Below are 20,066 nucleotides of genomic sequence, written 5' to 3'. Positions count from 1 at the left end.
CGCACACACACACACCCTCCCCCTTTATTATTGCCCTCTACTATCTGGACAGAATGGGTGAACAGCGAGTGCACACAACAGTAACCAATAACAGAGTGTAAAGGAGGGGGAGGCAGGGGAAATCCATTGTATATCGACACTGCTTTTAAAATCTATTGGATGCTATTTACTGGCCTCAGCAGAAGTTGGAAATACAGATTCTCTGGAACAGTGTTGCACACTTTTATAAATCTAACGCCATTAAGACTCCTAATCAGAATCTATTCACTTCGGGCGCATGCATAGGAAAAGGTCTATTTCATACTGTGTCAGGTGGTGGAAATGTGCACTTTTAACTGCGTCAGCACTGTTTGGCATTGAATAGAATGGGTGGGCTGAAAAATAAATGCACATTTTAAAGGGAAGAATTTATGGATCCTATTAATTGTTCTTTTGCACAGGGTAATTTAAAGTGCCATTTTGTAGCAGCAATTGGAGATAATTTAAAGGTACTGCTGGAGGAATTAAAGCTAATTAACTCTCCCAGCACAAGTTAATCTTTGCTGTTTCATTATGCAGGGGGAGCACCCTGCCTGCTCTACCCTGTTGTTATGGAATTGGTTTGAGGCAGACAAAACTAGATTCTGTCAAGGAACAGTCACAATGTGTGATGAATTGGTGATGCATTCACGGGACACAAAACTACTTCTCAGCTTGTGTATAGCAAACCAAGGTTGAGACTTCACAGTTGTGTGAGCCTCCTTTACCATATTACTGTCACTGTTCCAGTGTTGGCTCGTGGTGATGGCTTTCCCATCCATGGGCATGAGGGACAGCCATGACCAGTATCATAACAGTCAGTACAGTATGAATACCCTTTCTGTTCACTTGGACCACAGCAGCAGTGGCCAAACTGTGGAATCCCCAAAGACCTCCTCTGCACTCACTCGAAACAGAAGATCAATGCTTTATATTAACCCTTGGTAAATCTAACAAGCCCTGAGACCAAGCCGGTTATGCTCCTCCTAATGGAGCCCACCGCCGACTACATTATCGGCAAACCCTCAGCCATTTAACAGTCAAATTCAATAAGGACACATCAAGCTGAATTACTATGAGACTGGCAGGATAGAGCAGGCTTTTCTGTACTTTTTCTAACATAGATATGTCCCTTCATCCTGAAGTACGGGAATAATGCCAGGTATTCCCCACAGTCCTAGAACAATGGCCAAAGGAATGAAGTAGAGGTACACTGAACAATGGCCCATACAGCATTGTACAGCTGATTGATTAAGGCTGCTGCATCAGTGTAAAATACAGATTGAACAGATACTTTAAAAGACTCCTGAGAGTGCACTGCAGAGCTACTAGTGGATTTGTCTTATTAACAAATGGCCATACCATACTGTGCAACAATGCAGGTTGCCAGTCAGTTAAAGAAAAACCTTAATGACCATTACATTGTTCTGGTAGTATGGTATCTAACTCAGTGCTGAGTAAAGCCAAAGAGAAATGTTGAGTCACTTGTTGATTGTGGTTCACTAGGGACACCATTAAACATTATGGCATCGATCCGAAGTGTTTTGTACAATGCGATCATCTTTAATCCTGTAAAACAGTCATGAATAAGCCAAAGCCAAAGCCAAGAAACAGTTATACACACACAGGACAGATACTGCCTGATGTTCAAGCAGAGTATGGCACACACAGCCTCTATGGCATATGTTGGTTTTCTAGCCCTAGAATTGTGCCTTGCTGTTTGCTTCATACCCATCTGTTCCCCAATAACTTTGTCGTCATCAGTCAACAGACTCAAGGGTATACCTCTCTGACAACGGTGGTAACACAACCTAGGCCTTTCGTTTTGTAAGCACCGGTTTCCAATGTTGCCTCAGTGAGAATCTGATATTAGTATTAGGCCCGACGTTTGGAGGCTCCAGGAAAACAAGCTGCCTGTGTCCAGAAGGGCCGCTAATGAAGCATACAGTGCACCGTAATAAATCTAGACACATCGACCCACAGCTAGTGCTATGGAGAGAGCTGCTCCAGCCCTGGCTCACACTGTTGCTGGCCAGCTATGCTCATTACTCACACACACACGCCCTACACACACACACACACATACACACATACAGCATAAGCATACACAAACACGTACTGTACAAGTGCACACATACAAAAGACAAACACACGCTCCCAAACAATCATGCACACACACACATACATACACTCTTATGTCCATATGTGCAGACACACTAACATGCCCAGTCCATATGGAGCAGTGAATGGTTCAGTTGGGTTCAGTTGAAGATGCTATCAGGTTTGATCGCCGGGCGCCCTGGTGTGTTTTAGGCCCTCTCTACAATGGATTAAGAGATCTGGAACACGGAAAATGGCCTATATTACGCTGTGAGGTGAGCACTGAGTACAGGCCTGCTGCGGTAACCATGGCAACAGGAGCGGATGGGAAGGCCAGGTACCTCGTCCGAAGCAGGGCAAATTGGACGTTCCTCGACACTTCTTCAGACTGCTCTCCAGAGACAGGGAGCAGGACAGCGGATGCTCGCACTTCTTCCCTGCCCAGCCCTCCTTGCAGTCACACCTGCCACAGTTACACTGGCCGCGACCTGCCAAGAGGGAGGAGGAAGAGGGGGAGGAAGAGGAGAGGTGTAAAGAAGTGGAGGGCGCGTATGTGAGGGAAAGTCAAACAAGCGGACAGAGAGAGAGAGAGAGAGAGAGAGAAAATCAGTATTGAGTGGAACAAGTACACAGAGCAGGGTGGAGTGTTGGATGGGTGAAGGAGTGAAGAAGGGAGGGGTGGTGGGGGTGGTGACAGAGAGGAGCGAGGGAGGCGGTGAAGTAAACAAGAAACAGGACATGCAGTGGCAAGAAGATGAGAAGGGAATTTAGTGTTCTGAGAGCGTTGGCTGAACAGGCTTTAGCTGTCTGGCCGCTTCTAAGCTGCTGGATGACCAACATTGATTACACCTGGTCTGGACAGAGAGGAGGAGAGAGAGAGAGACTGACAGGCAGACAGATAGAGAGAGAGAGGGAGATTCAAAAAGTAAATGTGCACTGTGTGAGTCTGCATTCTCACAAGCAATAAAGTAGAGACATACCAAGCAATGCTCCGGAGTACAGTGTCACAATGTTAAGATAAATTTTCTAGAATAATAATTATTAGCTTTATGAAAAGTAGGCACAGAGGCAACATCCATCACACTTTGTTCATTAGTTCTTTAGAGAAACAGCGAAAAAGGTCATTCCCACCCCTCCCAGAAATTTATTGTGATGTTATACTGAAAGTTAACTTTTATGGCTGTAAAGTTGCACCACAGTATTAGAACCAGATGGGACGTGTTATTTCTGTTTGCTTAGGGAAAGGGACTGCAGTTACTAAAACACAGAGGCAGGAGGATTGATATGGCCCTGTTCGAAGCCATATTATACAATAATATACTACCCAAATCACTTTTAAACATGTTTGATCATGAAGAGAATGAATCTCAGAGCCTTTACTGTACATATCGCCATTTCTGACAGCAGGCTGACCTGAGCAGTAGTCATCGGTGTAACGGTCGTAGGTTGCGTGGCAGCTCCTCTCATCGCACTCGCAGGTGTCTCCGTGAATATCGCCCCAGTCTCCAGAGGGGTCTACGTCATAGCAGGTACACTCTCCACACACACAGATCCCTAACACACACACACACACACACACACACACACACACACACACACACACACACGCACACACACGCACACAAGAAGTTAAACCTACATTTCCAAATATCCACATTCTATTCTATCCTCCATTTTAAGAACTACTTGTTCCACTAGCACAGACCAACCAAATCAACATAGTGTGTATTCAACTGAAAACAAACACAGCAAAAGCCAACTCATCATCATTGACTTGTGAAAAGTATGGGGAAACCTTCTTGAACAGACAAAAGCCGTGGTGCTCTGGCCTGTTGAATTAGGGGATTAGGAGCCGAGTGAGACAGTTAGCTGGAGAGAAACATAATCAGGGGGGAGGAGGCAGACATTTTCCTCCAGAGCCCAAACTGCTTGGCAGGAGGAAGACTGAAAATAAGGATGGATGGAAAAACCCCCACAAAAAGACGACAGGGGAATTACTCTTCCTCTATATCTATCTATTTTCCTGTGTCTTTCTCTATCTGTCTGTCTGTCTCTCTTTCTCTCTCTCTCGCTTTCTTCTGAGTGTCTTAGCCAGGGCGCCAGCGGAGCAGCAGCCAGCGGAAATCCCATTTTCTCTTATCAGCAGTGACAGAGCAGGGGGAGCCCTGGGGGAGCCAGGCCAGCTGGCGAGCCTCTTGGCTGGGGCTGGCGCGCGGCATACCTGGCCCCTGGCCCCTGGCCCCTGGCCCCGGGTCCCGTCTCCCTCCCCACCTCGCAACCCTGGAGCCCCGGATTTATGGAGCCATGCTCTTTCATGTCCGCCACAAATGTCACGCCCAGCTCCACCGGAGCAGATTGCGGCAACCTAGTACCAGTTACTGTTCAAAACGTTCTATAAAAAGAGGCTGCCATTGGAGAATACTAGCTTTGCATCCATTGTGTTCTATTTTGTCAGAGGCAAACCCTCGGAATGCTTTTGATCCAGCTGTCATTTTTACCTGATTGTGTCAGGAAAAGCAACCTCTGTCTCCATACAAAACAGGCATTTTTTCCTCTATCTGTGTGCCACGTGAATTGCAACCATATTATCTCTGAAATTGTTTTGATCAAGAAATCTTGCATAGATGCACACATTTAGCCTGGAGCATTATGTGCTTGTTAGAATCTTGACGGTACGCCAATTTGGAGCGTATTATTAGCTGGAGTGAAGACGCTAGGTGAACCTAACAGAGAGTGAGGGGGTTGTCAGTATGCTGAAATGAAAGGGAGTCATCTACTGAGCACTGTCAGTCAAATCACACACATCTCACAGTGTGAGCAGGAGATGAGGGATAATGGTAGGGCAAACTTAAGGAGAGAGAACACAAGCATTTTACAGGCTCTTACGTAACACCTCACATCGCTATACAGGATGATGAAATCACATCAACCCTCTTGCTATGTAATCGTCCAACTTGTTCCCTCTCCTATTATCATTGAGACTAATCTTCACAGGGCTTTAAAAGAGGGTTAATTCAGAGGAATATGGTTTCATGTCACGTTGTCAATGAAGCTTGACGATAAAGTTTGACCGGAGATGTTCTTGGCTGAAAACCACTGTGAAGCTAAGTGGTGAAAACAGAAACATACTGAGTGAACTAATGTGCTTATGTTGATTTTATTATGTTTACAAAGACTTGTGGTGGTATGGATTTTTTTTCTAATGGCAGTCTCATTTCCCTTGACTTGTTAGACCTCCGTTGGACCCTACCGTGTCGGCCCTTTTCCATCAGTAAGAGAGGAGTAAAATGGAGTAGTATGAGTACAGTTGACGGTTGTTCACACCGTGACAGCTGTGCACTTGACCACAAATGAGAAACGCAGCTCAGCGACGGGGCTCAGTCCATGTACCACTTAGCCAGCCCTCAGCCAGTCCACGGTAATTAATTTTAGAGAGCTTTTCTAAAACCCCCCCGGGATGATTTCAGCTAGGTTGGCGAAGCTTTTTCTCTGACCGCCTGTCTGCTGAGCTCTGATGAGTTTCAGTGGAATTTACACAACGAGAGGATTTTTTTTTTTTTTTTTTTAGCTGTCTATTCTCTGTCTTCTCTCTCTCTCTCTCTCTCTGCTTCTGTCTCTGTCTCTCTGTCTCTGTCTGTTTCTGTCTTTCCACTCTGAGAAGCAGTAATAGTTTGGGAGGGATGCCAAAGGTGGCTCTTTCTCATCTGTAGCAGTCAGGTGGGGGAAAATAGGCTGAACCGAGGTTCTCTTGTCATGCATACTGCCTTAGGAAAGCCTTCGATCCCCCAGCTGCACGTCTGGAAGGGGAAACACTGACACTAGCAAAGTATCTCACCAATTAAAATGACACAATAGATCTGGGTATTGATATCACAAATGGGCGTTGAGATCACCAATTGGATGGAGTGGTTGGATTACAGAGCACAATGCTGCCTAGATGAAAGATTATATATTCATATTTTTTTCTGTCTCTGCTTCTACCTGTGTTTCTACCTATGTGGGAAATACATTTTAGGATACTCCCGCCTCTCCCCCCGACCCTCCCTCCCCTCTCTCTCTGGAAGCAGACCTCTGTTGCTGCAGATCTTGCCATCTGGAGACGTGCATCTCCGCTTGCTCTCCCATGGGCTGATGTCACACTGGAATTCACATTTGTCTCCATGCCAACCGGCAGCACAGTAACAGTTTCCACAGTAACACTGGCCATGGCCTGGAAGCAGAACAGAATGCACATTCACAGACAACTAATGAGTTCACCTTTCTCAGTGTTATTCTTTTACAAATACTTCATTACCTATTTCTACATGATTCATTTAAATATACATGTTTTAGCACATCGAGAGGAGTGTTGTTACCCGAATGTTAACTGATTAAAAAAAAATGAAACAGCATTAGATTATCAACTAAATCCAACATAATGTATGCACAACATAATATTTTGTGGTGGCTAGTTGCAACTTTAAGTAAATTCAACTTGGATTTACTTAAAGGTGCTACGTGTAGGATTTTTAAACATCAATATATCATTGTCAAATTAATTGTGGCAGCTTGGCATAATTACCATAAACAAATGAGACCATGGTCGAGGTGATTTGTAGCCTCTTTCTCACACCAGTGGTATTGTTAGTGTTAGTGTTTCTCAAAGTTAAGGCCACATTTCCCCTTTTCCTTCCTGCTGCAAAGGGGATGTTGCTACTTACTCCATTCAGTGCCCTCATCCTATTTTGTTCCATAAAGCAGTCTGCCTTTGTGCTGTAAAGCAATTCAGCAGATTTCTAGCAAAATCCGACCCGGTGGCACACAATGTAAAATGCAGTGCAGAGGCCAGTAAAGGCTGCCAATATTCTCTGTGATGTTCTTATTTATATTAATTACACTAAAAAATTCAAAATGAATGTGGTAATGATTTATTGATGTTAAAATGCTACACATAGCACCTTTAAGGGAATACCACTAAAGTTTCTCTCAGGGTTTTCCTATGGCACAAGACAGCTGTCATAGGTATTTCAAAAGCTTATAACCAGAACATCGAGAAACAAATCTGAAAAGGCTGAAAACAAAGCTGAAATTCAGCAGTATTCTGCCTCATTCTTCTAGTTGGCATTACTTTTTGCAGAGTATTATTTAGTTAAGAACTTTGCTTGAATCAAATGCTCATGTGACATGTTTCCCATATAAATAAATAACCACAGTCAACCTTTAAAAATCTGTTTCCACTAAATTTAATTACAGTTATTAGAGTCCCACTCTGACTGCTTTGAATTCTTGGACAAATTCTAATGACTTTGTTCATCACAAAGGCCTAATAGGCAGGGGCCATAATGTGTTTTTCAAAATGAAATTACTGAATGGCTAATTAACATTGACAAGCAGGCACTGGCAAACCTGGGGGAACACAGGGATGAGTAGCTAACACCATGAAGTGCAGCGGAGACGACAGGTCAATCTACAATTAACTTCCAATTAACCTTTAGAAAACATGTGCGGCCTAGGTGTTTTTCTTATTATGAGAACTTGTTTCAAATTGTGTAAAGGGCATCATCATGTCCTGATTTAGACCTGCTAATGATGGCTGAATGTGGAAAATCATGTTTGCGTTAACTTGAACCGATAAAAAACATTGCTTACAATTACATTGTATAGTGAGTGTGGGTTAGAAACAGGAAGATACTAAATGCTGTACGTTGTTGAAGCAAAAGTATTATCTGTTTAAGCTTAATTAATATGGTTTTGAATGCATTCAAACATATAGGCTGGTGTCAACAGTACTAACAGCACCTAACACAAGGCAGAAAAGCAATAGCTTTCTGTCAACCAAGACAGAGTGAAAAGGATAGACAGTCCTTAAATAACCATATGTTAAACTAAGGTGTCTGTCCTGCTTTGGGAGAGAGCAAGTGGGTGAGACGGGGCTGCGGGGCGTACCTCCACACACCTCTCCGGTGTCCTCGTCCAGACACTCGCTGTCGTCACACTCACAGAAGCGTCCCGTCACCAGGCCCCTGTCGTCCGGGTTCTTACACATGCAGCTGCCGCAATGGCAGGTGCCTATCGAAGATATCAGACTCAGCCGCAGTTCAAGCGTATTTTGTTTGGAGAGGTCAAGTTTGTGTGCCTGTGTGGGTGTGTATGTGAGTGTGTGTGTGTGTGTGTGTGTGTGTGTGTCTATGTGTGTATGTGTTGATGCGATGCACTTTAAGGCCAAGAACCCAGCTGGTTTGCAGATGTGCATTGGAGACAACGTCTGTGCATCAGTGTGATAGCCAGCGGGTCTAGGCTGGTGTCTGAGTATTAGGGGTGGTGGTGGAGGTGTGTGTGTGTGTGTGTGTGTGTGTGTGCTGGGGCATTGCAAATTATATGCTTTCGGTACAGAAGGCTAAACGACTACATGCTGTGAATAAATTTGCATTCATACACGCTCAAACAGGCCACATACTGTATATGCACTTACAGAAACAACAGACACACACACACACACGCACACACACACACGCACACACACACACAAACCCATACATTTATCCTTCATTTAGCTGCAGGCAGGGCAGCACAGTGGTGAGGTTACATCCAGGTGGGTATGGGGCTGTCAGTGTATGGAAAACGACTCTAACCCAGACGTCACCTCATCCTCATGGTGTGTGTCTTCAATCTGCCACTGCCTAACCACGTGTCCACAGAGATAAATACACAACTGGGACTGGTGACACTGTGTGCATCAAAAAGGCTCTGGCTAGTGAGATTTAAGACTGAACTGAATTGTCAATACTTACAGTATTGTTAACTCAAGATGTCAATCTTCCCATTGACGCTCATTCATGCATGAATTTATTAATGTACCTGTGCTTTTATACTAGTAGATATGTGTAAGAGACAAAGACGTCACAATTATCTACCCTACATGAAAAGAAAATGTGGTTTTGTGTATACGTTGTGTGTATGTAAGTGTGTGTGTGTACCTCTGTTGGAGCAGACCACCCCCTGTGGGTTTCTGCAGAGCTCTTTGCTCTTCTTGCCGGACAGGTTGCACTCCTCCTGGAACTGACAGGCGTCTCCAAACCAGCCGTCATCACACTCACACTTCCCACAGTCACAGTAGCCGCGGTCTACAGAGAACACACAACAGACCACATGCTGTTTGTCAGTGATGAGAAGTACACTCATACTGCACTGTATATGTAGATAGTAATAACCAGTAGTTCAAACCGTGCTCCATGAGCACATGGCCACACACGTGAACATTATGTTACATATTGTTACGATGCTATGGCAATGATATGGCATCACACTACCTACAGAACAGCAAAGTAAGTAAGTTTGGGTTACAGTGTTCAGTTGCCTCTTGACTCCTAATTATTGTAACAAACACATTATACCCCCAAGTGATTCTGTTTTGGGGGATTTGAAACACAGCATATCCATTGAAACATTTTATTTCTTTCCACATTTCAAAAAAATGTGAGGGGAAGCTATAGCATAATCTGACACATTCTACCTAGACTCCAATGTCAATGTGAAGGTAGACCTACAGTATATAAGAGCTTGTGTTATAGTTGAAATAAGACCAGAGTAATAGGCCCCACTGTCTTTGACACCATTACTCAGATGATTGATGGACAACAGGGGTTCTAATCAAAAGAATTTCTCTCTCTCACTCTGTCTTGTCACTCTCTCTCTCTCTCTCACATGTGTGTAAGGACACATACACACGCACACACACACACACACATGCACACACCAAGGTAATTTCTATTTTTCCCCTTTATATTTTAAGACACTGCCTTATTAGGGAAACTTGGTGAATACATGCATTTTTTGTCACACGATTTCAGGATGATAAACAGTATATCTTCCTATCTTCTTATCAAACACGGAGAGGATTATCCTCCTCAGTATTCAGCGGGCATGTGCAGGCGCTTTGGCTTGACTATTTCTCATCATTCTGATGGTGAAAGTGAGCAATATGAAATACAGGGGAAATCTTATGATGCAAATGAAGGCTGTTGACAAGTTATTATAAATGTTGGCGCCATTGCATTTAGCAGCAGGGGGCCTTGTGTGTCACACTCAATCATTCTCCTGACTCGTTCATCATGTAAATGTGATGTCCTCTTCAAGGGCTATCCATCAGTCCTTAACAATAGGCCAGGTCCCCTCTCGCTCCTCATTATCGATACGTCTCAGGAGAAACTCAGGAACAGGTTGAAGGAAAAGTGGAGTATGGAAGGTAGTGCGCTTCAGTGAAAGCTGCACCACAGAGACAATGCAATTTTGAGGCATATAAACTGATTAAAACATAACAGAACTCAAACTTTTATATTGTTGCTATGTCATATAAACTGTAAAATATGGTGAGCCTGTGAATAGACTGTGCTGTGTTGCTGTCTGGACAATGCAATTAACAATACAAATCCTACTATGACAGCACAGCTGCACTGGGATGCTCTGGATCTCTATATCTGTAGAAATATAAAGTGATTTAAACAAATAAAACAAAACTACTATTGCTATGTTGCCATATAAGCTGGAAAAATCGTGTGTTGCTGTAGTCTGCTGCTAGCTGCCTGCTTTACAACTGTATTCTCATCCACACTTGCCTCTCCGGGTGTTGAGGCTGTCATCAAAGCTGTCAGCACATTAGAGTGTAAACACAACCTCAGAAATATGGCTTCTATTTGAATAACCTTCAACAGTCATGCACATCAAAAACAAGGTTGTGGGTTCCAGTTAACGGTGATACTAGAATCATACTGGGGGGGTACAGAGAAAAAACTCTGTCTAGACTACAGCCACCGTACATTTGTTATTGTTGCTATCTGGGTATTATTTGGTTTTACAGTACAGGCTGGGTGCAGACTCATGGACATATACTGAATAAGAAGAAAAATGTTGCTCAAATAAAAGTGTGAGAGTGGACATTCCGTTTCTGATTCATTATTTAGTTTTACCCAGGCGGGAGGTAGCATACAATAGACCTAAATCATGAATCTGATTTCTTAACTCTCCCCAATTTAATTCAACAGGATATTACGAAGTCACTGCCACCCACCGGCCCCCCATTAATCTCAGCTTGACAATCACTCTGACATATAAATTGGCTCCTCTTTATCTGCGAGGCGAAAGTTTATGTGTGTGGGAAGCTGCCTGTCTGTCCACAGTTTATCTACCCCTGTGCTTCCTGAGCAGTAATTCTCTGCGGCCCGGGGGGTGTTCGGGCCCTTCCTACGCCGCTGTGACGGACACGCGCTCCCAGCCAATCGGGTCCCGGCCAGCGCCCGGATACATCCAATGGGGGGTCAGGGAGAGGGCGCATCAGTGCCAGCAGCTATGGCAGTAATAATAGGTGATGTAGCGTTACGATGATAAACTGTTGATGAGAAGAGGATGGTGACTCATACAGCTGGCTAATTTCAGGTTTAGAATGGAACTCACAGCTCCTCCTGCTCGATGATAAACAGAGTATATATCATTGGGAGGGAGATAAACAAGGAAATAGGTTTGTAGGGAACATAATAATAATGAAGCAATCTTGAGTGATTACTTGTTAAATGAATTCTGATTAAGTGGACCAACATGAGACATGCCCTCCGTTATTGCATATTCCGCTATTCCTTCCGCTCATCAAAAGTCATTTACCCTCACTGAATAAAAAACACATTACATTACTTACATTTGAGGCAATCTCCTGACCATTCTGAGATTTCAAAGCAGTTTCAATCATAATTGCAGTGATAATGCAAGACATATATACCGCCTGTTTGCAAATTTCAGAAATAAAAGCCACCTGAGATTGTCTCTGTGCTCATTTATTACTTGCACCTGATGTTTCCTACCCAAATGACATTTCCCCACTCACTTTGTTTAGATCATGTTCTCCATATAACATGATACTCATTTCAGTGAGTAATTATTCCCTCCTTGCTTGCCTCTCTCTGTGGGTTGTGGAGCGTGAAACGACAGCACGTCAGCTCATGTTCGGTGGAAGAGAGCTAGGTGACACCTGTCTCAGGTAATAACTCATTCTCTGTGTGCACTGCCCCCAGAACGGGGGAGTCCTGCTTTCATCCTTCCGGGTTTGCACTCTAAACATTTAAAATTCTCTGCCTAGGCGTTCAATCGTCAACTTAGGTGACTCCATCCTGACCTTGGTAATACCTCTGAGGAAGATACATTTTTCCACTCCAATCCAGGCATGATCATAGCAATGTAAAAACACTTGTTCCTACAGCACGAAGGCTTCAGGAGCTGTAATGGGCCCCAATCAAAAAATCCCTTTGATTGGTAGACTTGGACAGACTTGAGTGGCTTTTTTCTCCTTGCAGCCCACACTGGAATCATTAGGTGACTCACCACACAGGCATATTGCCCAGCAGAGCTCAGAACATCTGAGTTATAGCACATCAAAACATGTACTAAAAAAAAAAGAAAAAGAAAACTACAGAAATGAACAGCTTAATGGGCTGTAATGGCTTGAGGATTGCATTCTACTGTGTGTCCATATTCTCTCCCACTGTGAAATCAACAGTTTTGAGAGGCAGTGGTGATGCTGTGGATGTCAATCACTCAAATGGAAAGGGAAATTTGCCAAAAAAAAGAGAAGGAAAATGTCAGTAATTATGCATTCAACCAATGATTCTGTACCACACAGTCGGTGCCATTAGTGAAATTTGCAGGCTGGTCCTCCCATGGCTGATATCAGCTCTCTTATAATGTGTTCACATGGGAAGCACCAACACAGGCTTATGTAATATTGACAGAAAGTGCATCAGGGAGATTTCGGTTCGGAACTGGCCAAGCTGACTTCCTATGCGCTGCTGACATAACACCCCCTGGGGCAGGATCTCCTCTGGTTCTGGCAGGGGGCACAGAGGCTGGGGGCTGAGCCAGGAAAAGAACAGAGGCTCTGAAAACCCATAGCTTGGGAGAGAGAGGGGGGGGGGGAGAGAGAAAGAGAGAGAGCGAGAGAGAGAGAGAGACAGAGAGAGAGAGAGAGAGAGAGAGAGAGCGAGCAAAATGTGCCCTGCCCTGATATAACTCCAAAACAGTCATCCATCTGGAGGGAAGGGTTTTCTCTCCCAGTCTTGCGCCTCCCCATTTCAACTGCTCCTCTGAGACAGAGTGAGAAAGACACGAATATGATAAAGTCCGCCCAGATCATAAAGTTACAGATTGTTCTGGACTGCAGACATACTTGGCTTTCAGCCTCAAAACACATCAGCAACTGGGGTGATAGCTGTTACCAGAGAAGCAGAGAAGAGAGCCGTTGACCTGCTTGATCAAACATTTTTTGAGCAATAAGTGTCACTCCACAACGAATCCTTGATAAAAACCTCAAATAAATGAGTCATTATATCCCGATGAAGATTGAACTCCAACATGATTGCTCGCTAAGGGGTTCGGCCTTGCTATAATGCTCTAATGCTACTCAATATTGTAACAGTAATGGCTGACAAGTTGATTATACAGATTTGTTTCAATGGGACCGTGCTAGCCTGCAGTGCCTTGGGCCACCCTTGGTGTTTCTGACAATGGAAAAAGACCATAAATTGCAGACGAGAACCAGCCGACAGCCTGAACACACACCAGAGGGAAACACTCCGCTCAATTCAGCACAGAGAGAGAGAGAGAGAGAGAGAGAGAGAGAGAGAGAGAGGAGAGAGAAAGACAGAGAGAGAGAGGGGGGGGGGGGGGGAGAGAGAGAGAGAGAGAGAGAGAGAGAGAAAGGGAAAGAAGAATTTCATGTGGCTCATCAATGAAGGAAAAAAAGAGGGAATGCTGTGAAAGGGAGGATGGAAACACTGCCACGTTGAGCCTCATCTCTGGAAATAGGGGAGGTATTACAGAAATTACATAAATACAAAATAGCCTCAACCACTTGATTTCAACAATCCTTCAAAAACTGCAAAACAATGTTAAATGTTCTGCTTGGGAGCTACAAAAGCATTAGTCTGAGGTTATGTTTCCAGTGTGGGCCATGTGTCAAAAAGAGACATGGGAGACGGAGCAGGGAAGAAACACACACAGTGCCCAGTCAAAAACAAACCGGGGAGTGAAATGACAGGTAGGTTTTGTACAGCTGGTGAACAGATGTTACTTCAGGTCATCATCCCAGCGCTCTGCCACAATATGTGACACGCCAGAGAGAAAGAGAAACAGAGTGACAGCGTCAGTGTTTTATGAATCCTTATTCTACAAAATCAGAAGTATTCTCTCCCATTTATAATACTTCAGGAGCACACAACACACACACACACACACACACACACACACACACACACACATACACACACACACATACCTAAAACTTTCATGCAGCGACTGCAAAGAATTACTGAGCTCCAAAGCTATTGTCTAGAGTGTTTGGAGAAGCCGGGGTGGATCTATTGGATCCATATTATTGAGGATGGGAAGTTTCTCTTACAGCAACAAAATAGCTCTGCTTACTATCACAGACTCATGAAAACGCATTTAGTGGTATTAAGGCTAATTTAGTGAAATTTGGATGCATGCACAGGATCACAAAAAAAACATGAAAGACATAAATTGTTCAGCTGGAGAGCAAATTGACACTGGAAAAGAGCACATAGGGAACAAAATGCCAAGGAGGCATATTCCTCCTCTGTTTAATGGTTATTCCCCTGGAGAACAGGGACATTTGAGCATATAAGCTATTGCAGGGCTGGCTTGATCCTCCGAGAGCTAAACGGAGTGAAAAGCACATTTAAATGGTCCTTTTTGCAGGAACTCAGACGGAATTATTTAGCCCGGGGCTTTCAGGCAGAATTAGGATCTCTTCAATTTGATGGAAGACAAACACCTTGGCACCGAGGAATCCTCAAACTCTCAGTGAACCATTACCTTTGCTCTCGCCTCTTTGTAAAATAAGATTAGCACAAGGCGAGGAATATCTCTCCATTTGCACAGGAGGTAGAGAGAGGAGAGAGAAAGACATTACATACAGGACTGGATCATGGATTGGTGATCTCCAATTAGGAGGAATGTTAAGCTGCCAGCACAAGTGAATCTCTCTGCCTATTTCCATATTCATTTCCCTGTTACAACATGGGTTATAAAATATATTGCGCGTCAGACTCTCAGAACAAATTAAAATCATCCCCGGCTTCTTCATCCAGTTTGACTTGTTGCTACGATTGCGTTGAGGTGAAGTAGCCCCTTTTTCCCCTGAATGGCATCCAGGGTAAAAAGAACATCTCAATGCCAGGCGAGCTAATGTCTTTGGAAAAGAAAACACACAGTTTACCCCTAAGGAGAAAAATCCATGGGATCTTATCAGTGGGCAGTTGTGAGAGGCAGAGATAAGGGAGCCATGGGGAGAGAAATTGGCTGGCGATCGCAGACGGCGGGGCACGCATGCTGGATGGGCCATCGAGCGGGGGTGGGGGTGGGGGGGGGTGGGGGGGTAGTTTATCCTTTTCAATATGCTTTGAATTTAGTCGCTGGGTGTATACGTACGCGGGTGTATGGCTGTGTGAGTATGTGGGCGGCTGTGGGTATTTGTGCGTGCGTGTGTGTGCAAGGGTGAGCCTATGTGATCTGTGATCTGATCCTGTGTGTGTGTGTGTGTGTCTGGGTGTGAAAACCCATCCCTCTCCCGATGCATCGAGGTTCCATTTGCAGTGTGTGTACCAGTGAGTGAAACCCCATTATCAGGCTGAAGCAGGGCCTTCTCTCTCCAGACCGCTGAACCATAATGAGCTCCTCACAGCAGCCAACTTGTCTGCCCAAATAAATCACTCTCCCCCTCACATGCGCACACACACACACACACACACACACACACACATACACACACGCGCACACACATGCACATGTATCTCCATTAGACCTGTTTGACACTCACAGCCCAGTGACTACAGCGGAGATTGAACAAAAAGGGAGATGATTCTTTTCTTTTTCGACAACATCAGCATCTCTCTGCTCTTTCCAGGGTCAGTATCCTGCCTGGTACAAACAGTTTGTAATCATCCATCTTTAGATTTGGTTGTACTCATCTTAATGACAGAGACTCAGTATTTTTCCCTGTTGATGACAAGACAGTGTCACACCTGTCGGTGTCCAGCAGGCTCAACAGCAAAGGCTCACAGTCCTTCTAAAGATGAGAAATAACTCAACAAACCCAGTTCCTTACTATCTCCATATAAAATGCCTATTGTTCTTGTATGTGGCTCTATTTTCTGTGAATTTTGGCGTTATTTTATTACGCTTGAGGCCGACCGAATGACGGCAGAGGTTCAAGGGACAACACTGTCAATAGTGGAGAGCATCTCAGGGGGCAGCTTGTTTCTGAGAGCGCTATGCAGTCAGCCTCATAGTCCCTTTATGGATTGGTGAGGATGCGCATCTCTCTGAGAACAACTCGTAAAATGTCAGCCAACTGACCAAGTTCAAAGCCGTGCCTCCCAACAAAAGCTAATGCCTTGATGACGTACGTGAACAACCAGCTGTCTATTACCAATGGAATCCTTTGAAGTGCCGCCTGGGTGACGTGGGCTCCAGAAGACACAATACCGCACCCCACCGATCCGCCAGTACCATAAAAAAAAAAAAAAAAGGAATACCGGTGAGACCAAAATACTCAACACTTTGAAAAGCACCTGTTTGTTCTCGACGAAATCCACTCAGTGTCTGTGAAATTCATGAGGTTCCTCTTATGAATGGAACAAATAAGTGGAATATTAAACGCCTAAACAAAAGCTAGTAGGTTTTTGGATGCATGACGCACTCCATTCTTCCCCACACCTGGCTGAGACAGCAGCTGATATCAGCATCAGCTGGAGAGTCCATCGGCCAAGCCTCTCCGGTCCAAGCTCAGAGTGTGGAGATCTGCTACATCACTTACTGACACTAACAACCACATCATATGATACCCAGTTGGGTTGAAACGTGTGGAGCCATGTGCCTGCACACATATAACTGCAGAGTCACATGACCGGCATTTTTGTTGGACAGTCAGATTTTGTTTTTACAAGATGCCACTAAAAAGAGAGCGCTGGAACGTGCCCGGACTAGAGCACACAGCCCTACGGTAACACCAAAACATCTGGTGGTGTTATGTGTCAGTATATCATTGTACGCACCATTGCAGGTTTTCCCATTATGTGTAGCGCAGACCCAGTCGTGGCACTCGCAGCGCGGCCCGTAGAACTTCCCAGGGTCTGTGGCCTGGCAGATGCAGACGCCGCAGTCGCACTCGCCCCTCCCACTGCAGATCTTGCCATCGGGCGTGCGGCAGCGGCGCAGGGACGACTCCGCCGACAGCTTGCACACGCCACCCGCCTGGCTGGGAAAAAGAGACAAGGGTCAGTCATTATGCAGCCTTGGAAACCCCTGTGGTCAAGGGTCAAGCGCACTGACGCCTGTGTCTGTTTGAATTTTAAAAGCGAGTGATTTAGCTCAGATCTACACATGGGATTTTGCAAGGCATCTGCATTGTAGTTTGTTGTTTATTTCAGCTGCAAGATATGAACCGTTTTAGGTGAAGAGAGGACATTTGCTAAATAATGAATAATGTAGGCTGCAGAGACAAACAAAGAATAAATTAAGATTATTCTTAGAAATAAGCCTGGTCACGTTGAGTAATAACTTTAGCCACACAGAACAAAGACAAAAACAGTGAGCGTACAAAAGTCTCATCTCATCAAAAAGGAGCTGGTCTATGTGCATGCATGGCAACTTTAGCTTCCCCATGAAAATACACAGTCGGGAATCCCTTATGTACCCCGTTCTCCCAGTCTTTATTTTTATTTCCTGTGTAAATTCCTCTCATAGAGCCTAGGTGCAAGGTGATGGGGACGTAAAGTTTCACTGCTGTAATTATTACCAGACTTTCTTCCTGTTCCCCCTCTATCTGTCTTCTTCCTCTCTCATCTATCCTCCCTCACTTTATCATGGTCTGTAAAGCTTTTTTGTGACTCCGAAAAGTTCGGCTGTGGAGGAGAATGTCAGACATTATGAATTCTCTCACAGTATAGGTAATTTCTCTCACCATTCATTCACATACTATTTTGAGCATGGAGTAAGCTCTAATTTCAGCCTCCCTTCCATAATGGATAACCCAATTTGTTGGTATTTCACTGCAAAACCGTGAAGAGGGAAAAGAGTCTTTAGATGGAGAAGAGTAAGCAGTCACATCAACCTTCAGGTTGAGAGAAGAAGGTAGAAAAATAATAACGGTAAATCATATTGTCATAAAGCGCCTGAACACACAAATTCCTGCTCATGAAGTTCATGAAGAAAGTCATAAAGTCTTTTCCCTATAAGGGCTTTTCTTTGAAGTTATCCTTGATCAAGTATATAAGAACTGCTCACTTGTACACAACACAGTAGAAAATGTTCAAGTGAAGGGAACCTGGTGAGGATTTGCATCGCTCTGAAGTTCAGTAGCTGTTTGAGGGGAAAAAAAGGAAAACCTCAGGACCTGTTAGAGCACAGCCAGGTGAAATGCAATGTTCTGTGTGGGTCTGCATCAAGAAAAACAAAAGGCTTAGGGTCACAACAAAACGGAGTATAAGGCATCATGGTAATAAATCAAACAGCACACAATCAACTGCACCTTTCTTTGAGCACACCCCAGCAGCTGTTTCTGAGCTTTGTTTTTACTCCAAGGGCTCTCTCAGTGAGATTTGTTTCATTTGGTCGCTTTCTGACATTCCTTTCTATTCCTGCCCTCTCCTGCTACAGGCCGGCTTTCCTGTTTGGGAATACTAGACACATTTCAAAGAATCCAAAAGATCAAGTGTTCCTGTCACTCTAAGATAAAATCAGTATGTGCTCCGCGCTTCTTGGGGAGTTCAATCAAGAAACTGTGTTTCACACTCAATATTTTTCACACTGTCAAATTGTTTTGATGACATAATTAGTACACAAACAAGGTAGAAATTGTTTGGATCTGTATCTGGAAACATGGAGGAAAACACTGTAATCACCTGGCTTCTCAGAAGCTGCTTTTAATGGCATGTGTGGGTTTGCCACTATTGTCCAATAAACACTAGATTGGAAGGCAAACACACAAAATATAGCCACTCCACAGGCACGGTGCACGTGCTTTGAGTAAACACCCCCTCTGCAGCTGAGTCAAGTTTGCATCATATGGCAACATTTACAGTCCTGCAGGCTCATGGCTGCACTGTAAAGGCCAAGGCAAAGAGAGATGGAGCTTTCACATTCATATTCTAACCAACTCCAGCTATTGACTTCTCAGTTAGAAATACTATTCTTCCTATTTTCACACTCTATTCTGATCAAGCCTCTGTACATTTGCAAAACTGCACAGAGGGTTTAGAGCAAAAGGGGCGTAAGTGACATTTGTCTAACTTTATAGCAGAGCCAAAACAAAACTTTAAATGGCTGCATCTTTTTTTAATTTGAAACATAACATTGGAACAATTCATGCTTTTACAGAGTAAGATTCAGAAAACTGATATTCTACAAAAAGCCATTAAGTGCAGTTACACCCTTTTTGCAGCAAATTGCAGGTTTATAGTGGACGCTTGAGTTTTTTGGATTTTCCCCGTTATTTTAACTTTGTTACAATTGTGTTCATTTGACCATCAGATAGAGCTCAACAAAGGATTTCCAAGCATATATAACACTCATTTTCAGGCAAAATGTCACTTCTGCCCCTATTGCTCCAAACCCTCGACCTTAGCGATGCTCTCATAACATCTTGTGGACATGGAACAATAATCTCAACAATATACTCAACACTGTATTACAGACAATAGAAATTCTTGTCAGCTGTGTGGTGTCCAAATGGCAATAGATAAATATTTAATTTTAAAAACATGCTACATACCATGTGGCATTAATGGAAATGGAAAAGCAAATCTTTCGCCCTGTGACTTGGCATGCAGTATTATGACAGCTGGCAGGTAAATCAGCATGAAGAAACTGCACGACAAAGTGCAAACTATACGCACTCCGAGGTTTTC

The 20,066-nt window shown here is 44.0% G+C and overlaps 1 protein-coding gene across 1 annotated transcript in view; it reads right to left on the bottom strand.

Moving 5' to 3' along the window:
* itgbl1 (integrin, beta-like 1) overlaps positions 1 to 20,066 on the bottom strand; it is a 34,149-nt gene that overhangs the window by 13,649 nt on the left and 434 nt on the right. Inside the window, exons 2-7 of the mRNA XM_078286083.1 lie at positions 17,214 to 17,416; positions 9,075 to 9,221; positions 8,044 to 8,166; positions 6,188 to 6,328; positions 3,532 to 3,672; positions 2,460 to 2,606 (exon numbers count right to left, since the gene is read on the bottom strand). Of these exons, the coding sequence (XP_078142209.1) occupies positions 2,460 to 2,606; positions 3,532 to 3,672; positions 6,188 to 6,328; positions 8,044 to 8,166; positions 9,075 to 9,221; positions 17,214 to 17,416 (902 nt within the window). The remainder of the gene's footprint in view (positions 1 to 2,459; positions 2,607 to 3,531; positions 3,673 to 6,187; positions 6,329 to 8,043; positions 8,167 to 9,074; positions 9,222 to 17,213; positions 17,417 to 20,066) is intronic.

The sequence above is a fragment of the Centroberyx gerrardi genome, chromosome 10 (assembly GCF_048128805.1).
Source record: "Centroberyx gerrardi isolate f3 chromosome 10, fCenGer3.hap1.cur.20231027, whole genome shotgun sequence".
In the NCBI taxonomy this organism is placed as follows: domain Eukaryota; kingdom Metazoa; phylum Chordata; class Actinopteri; order Beryciformes; family Berycidae; genus Centroberyx; species Centroberyx gerrardi.
This window is presented reverse-complemented; position numbering and strand designations above follow the sequence as displayed.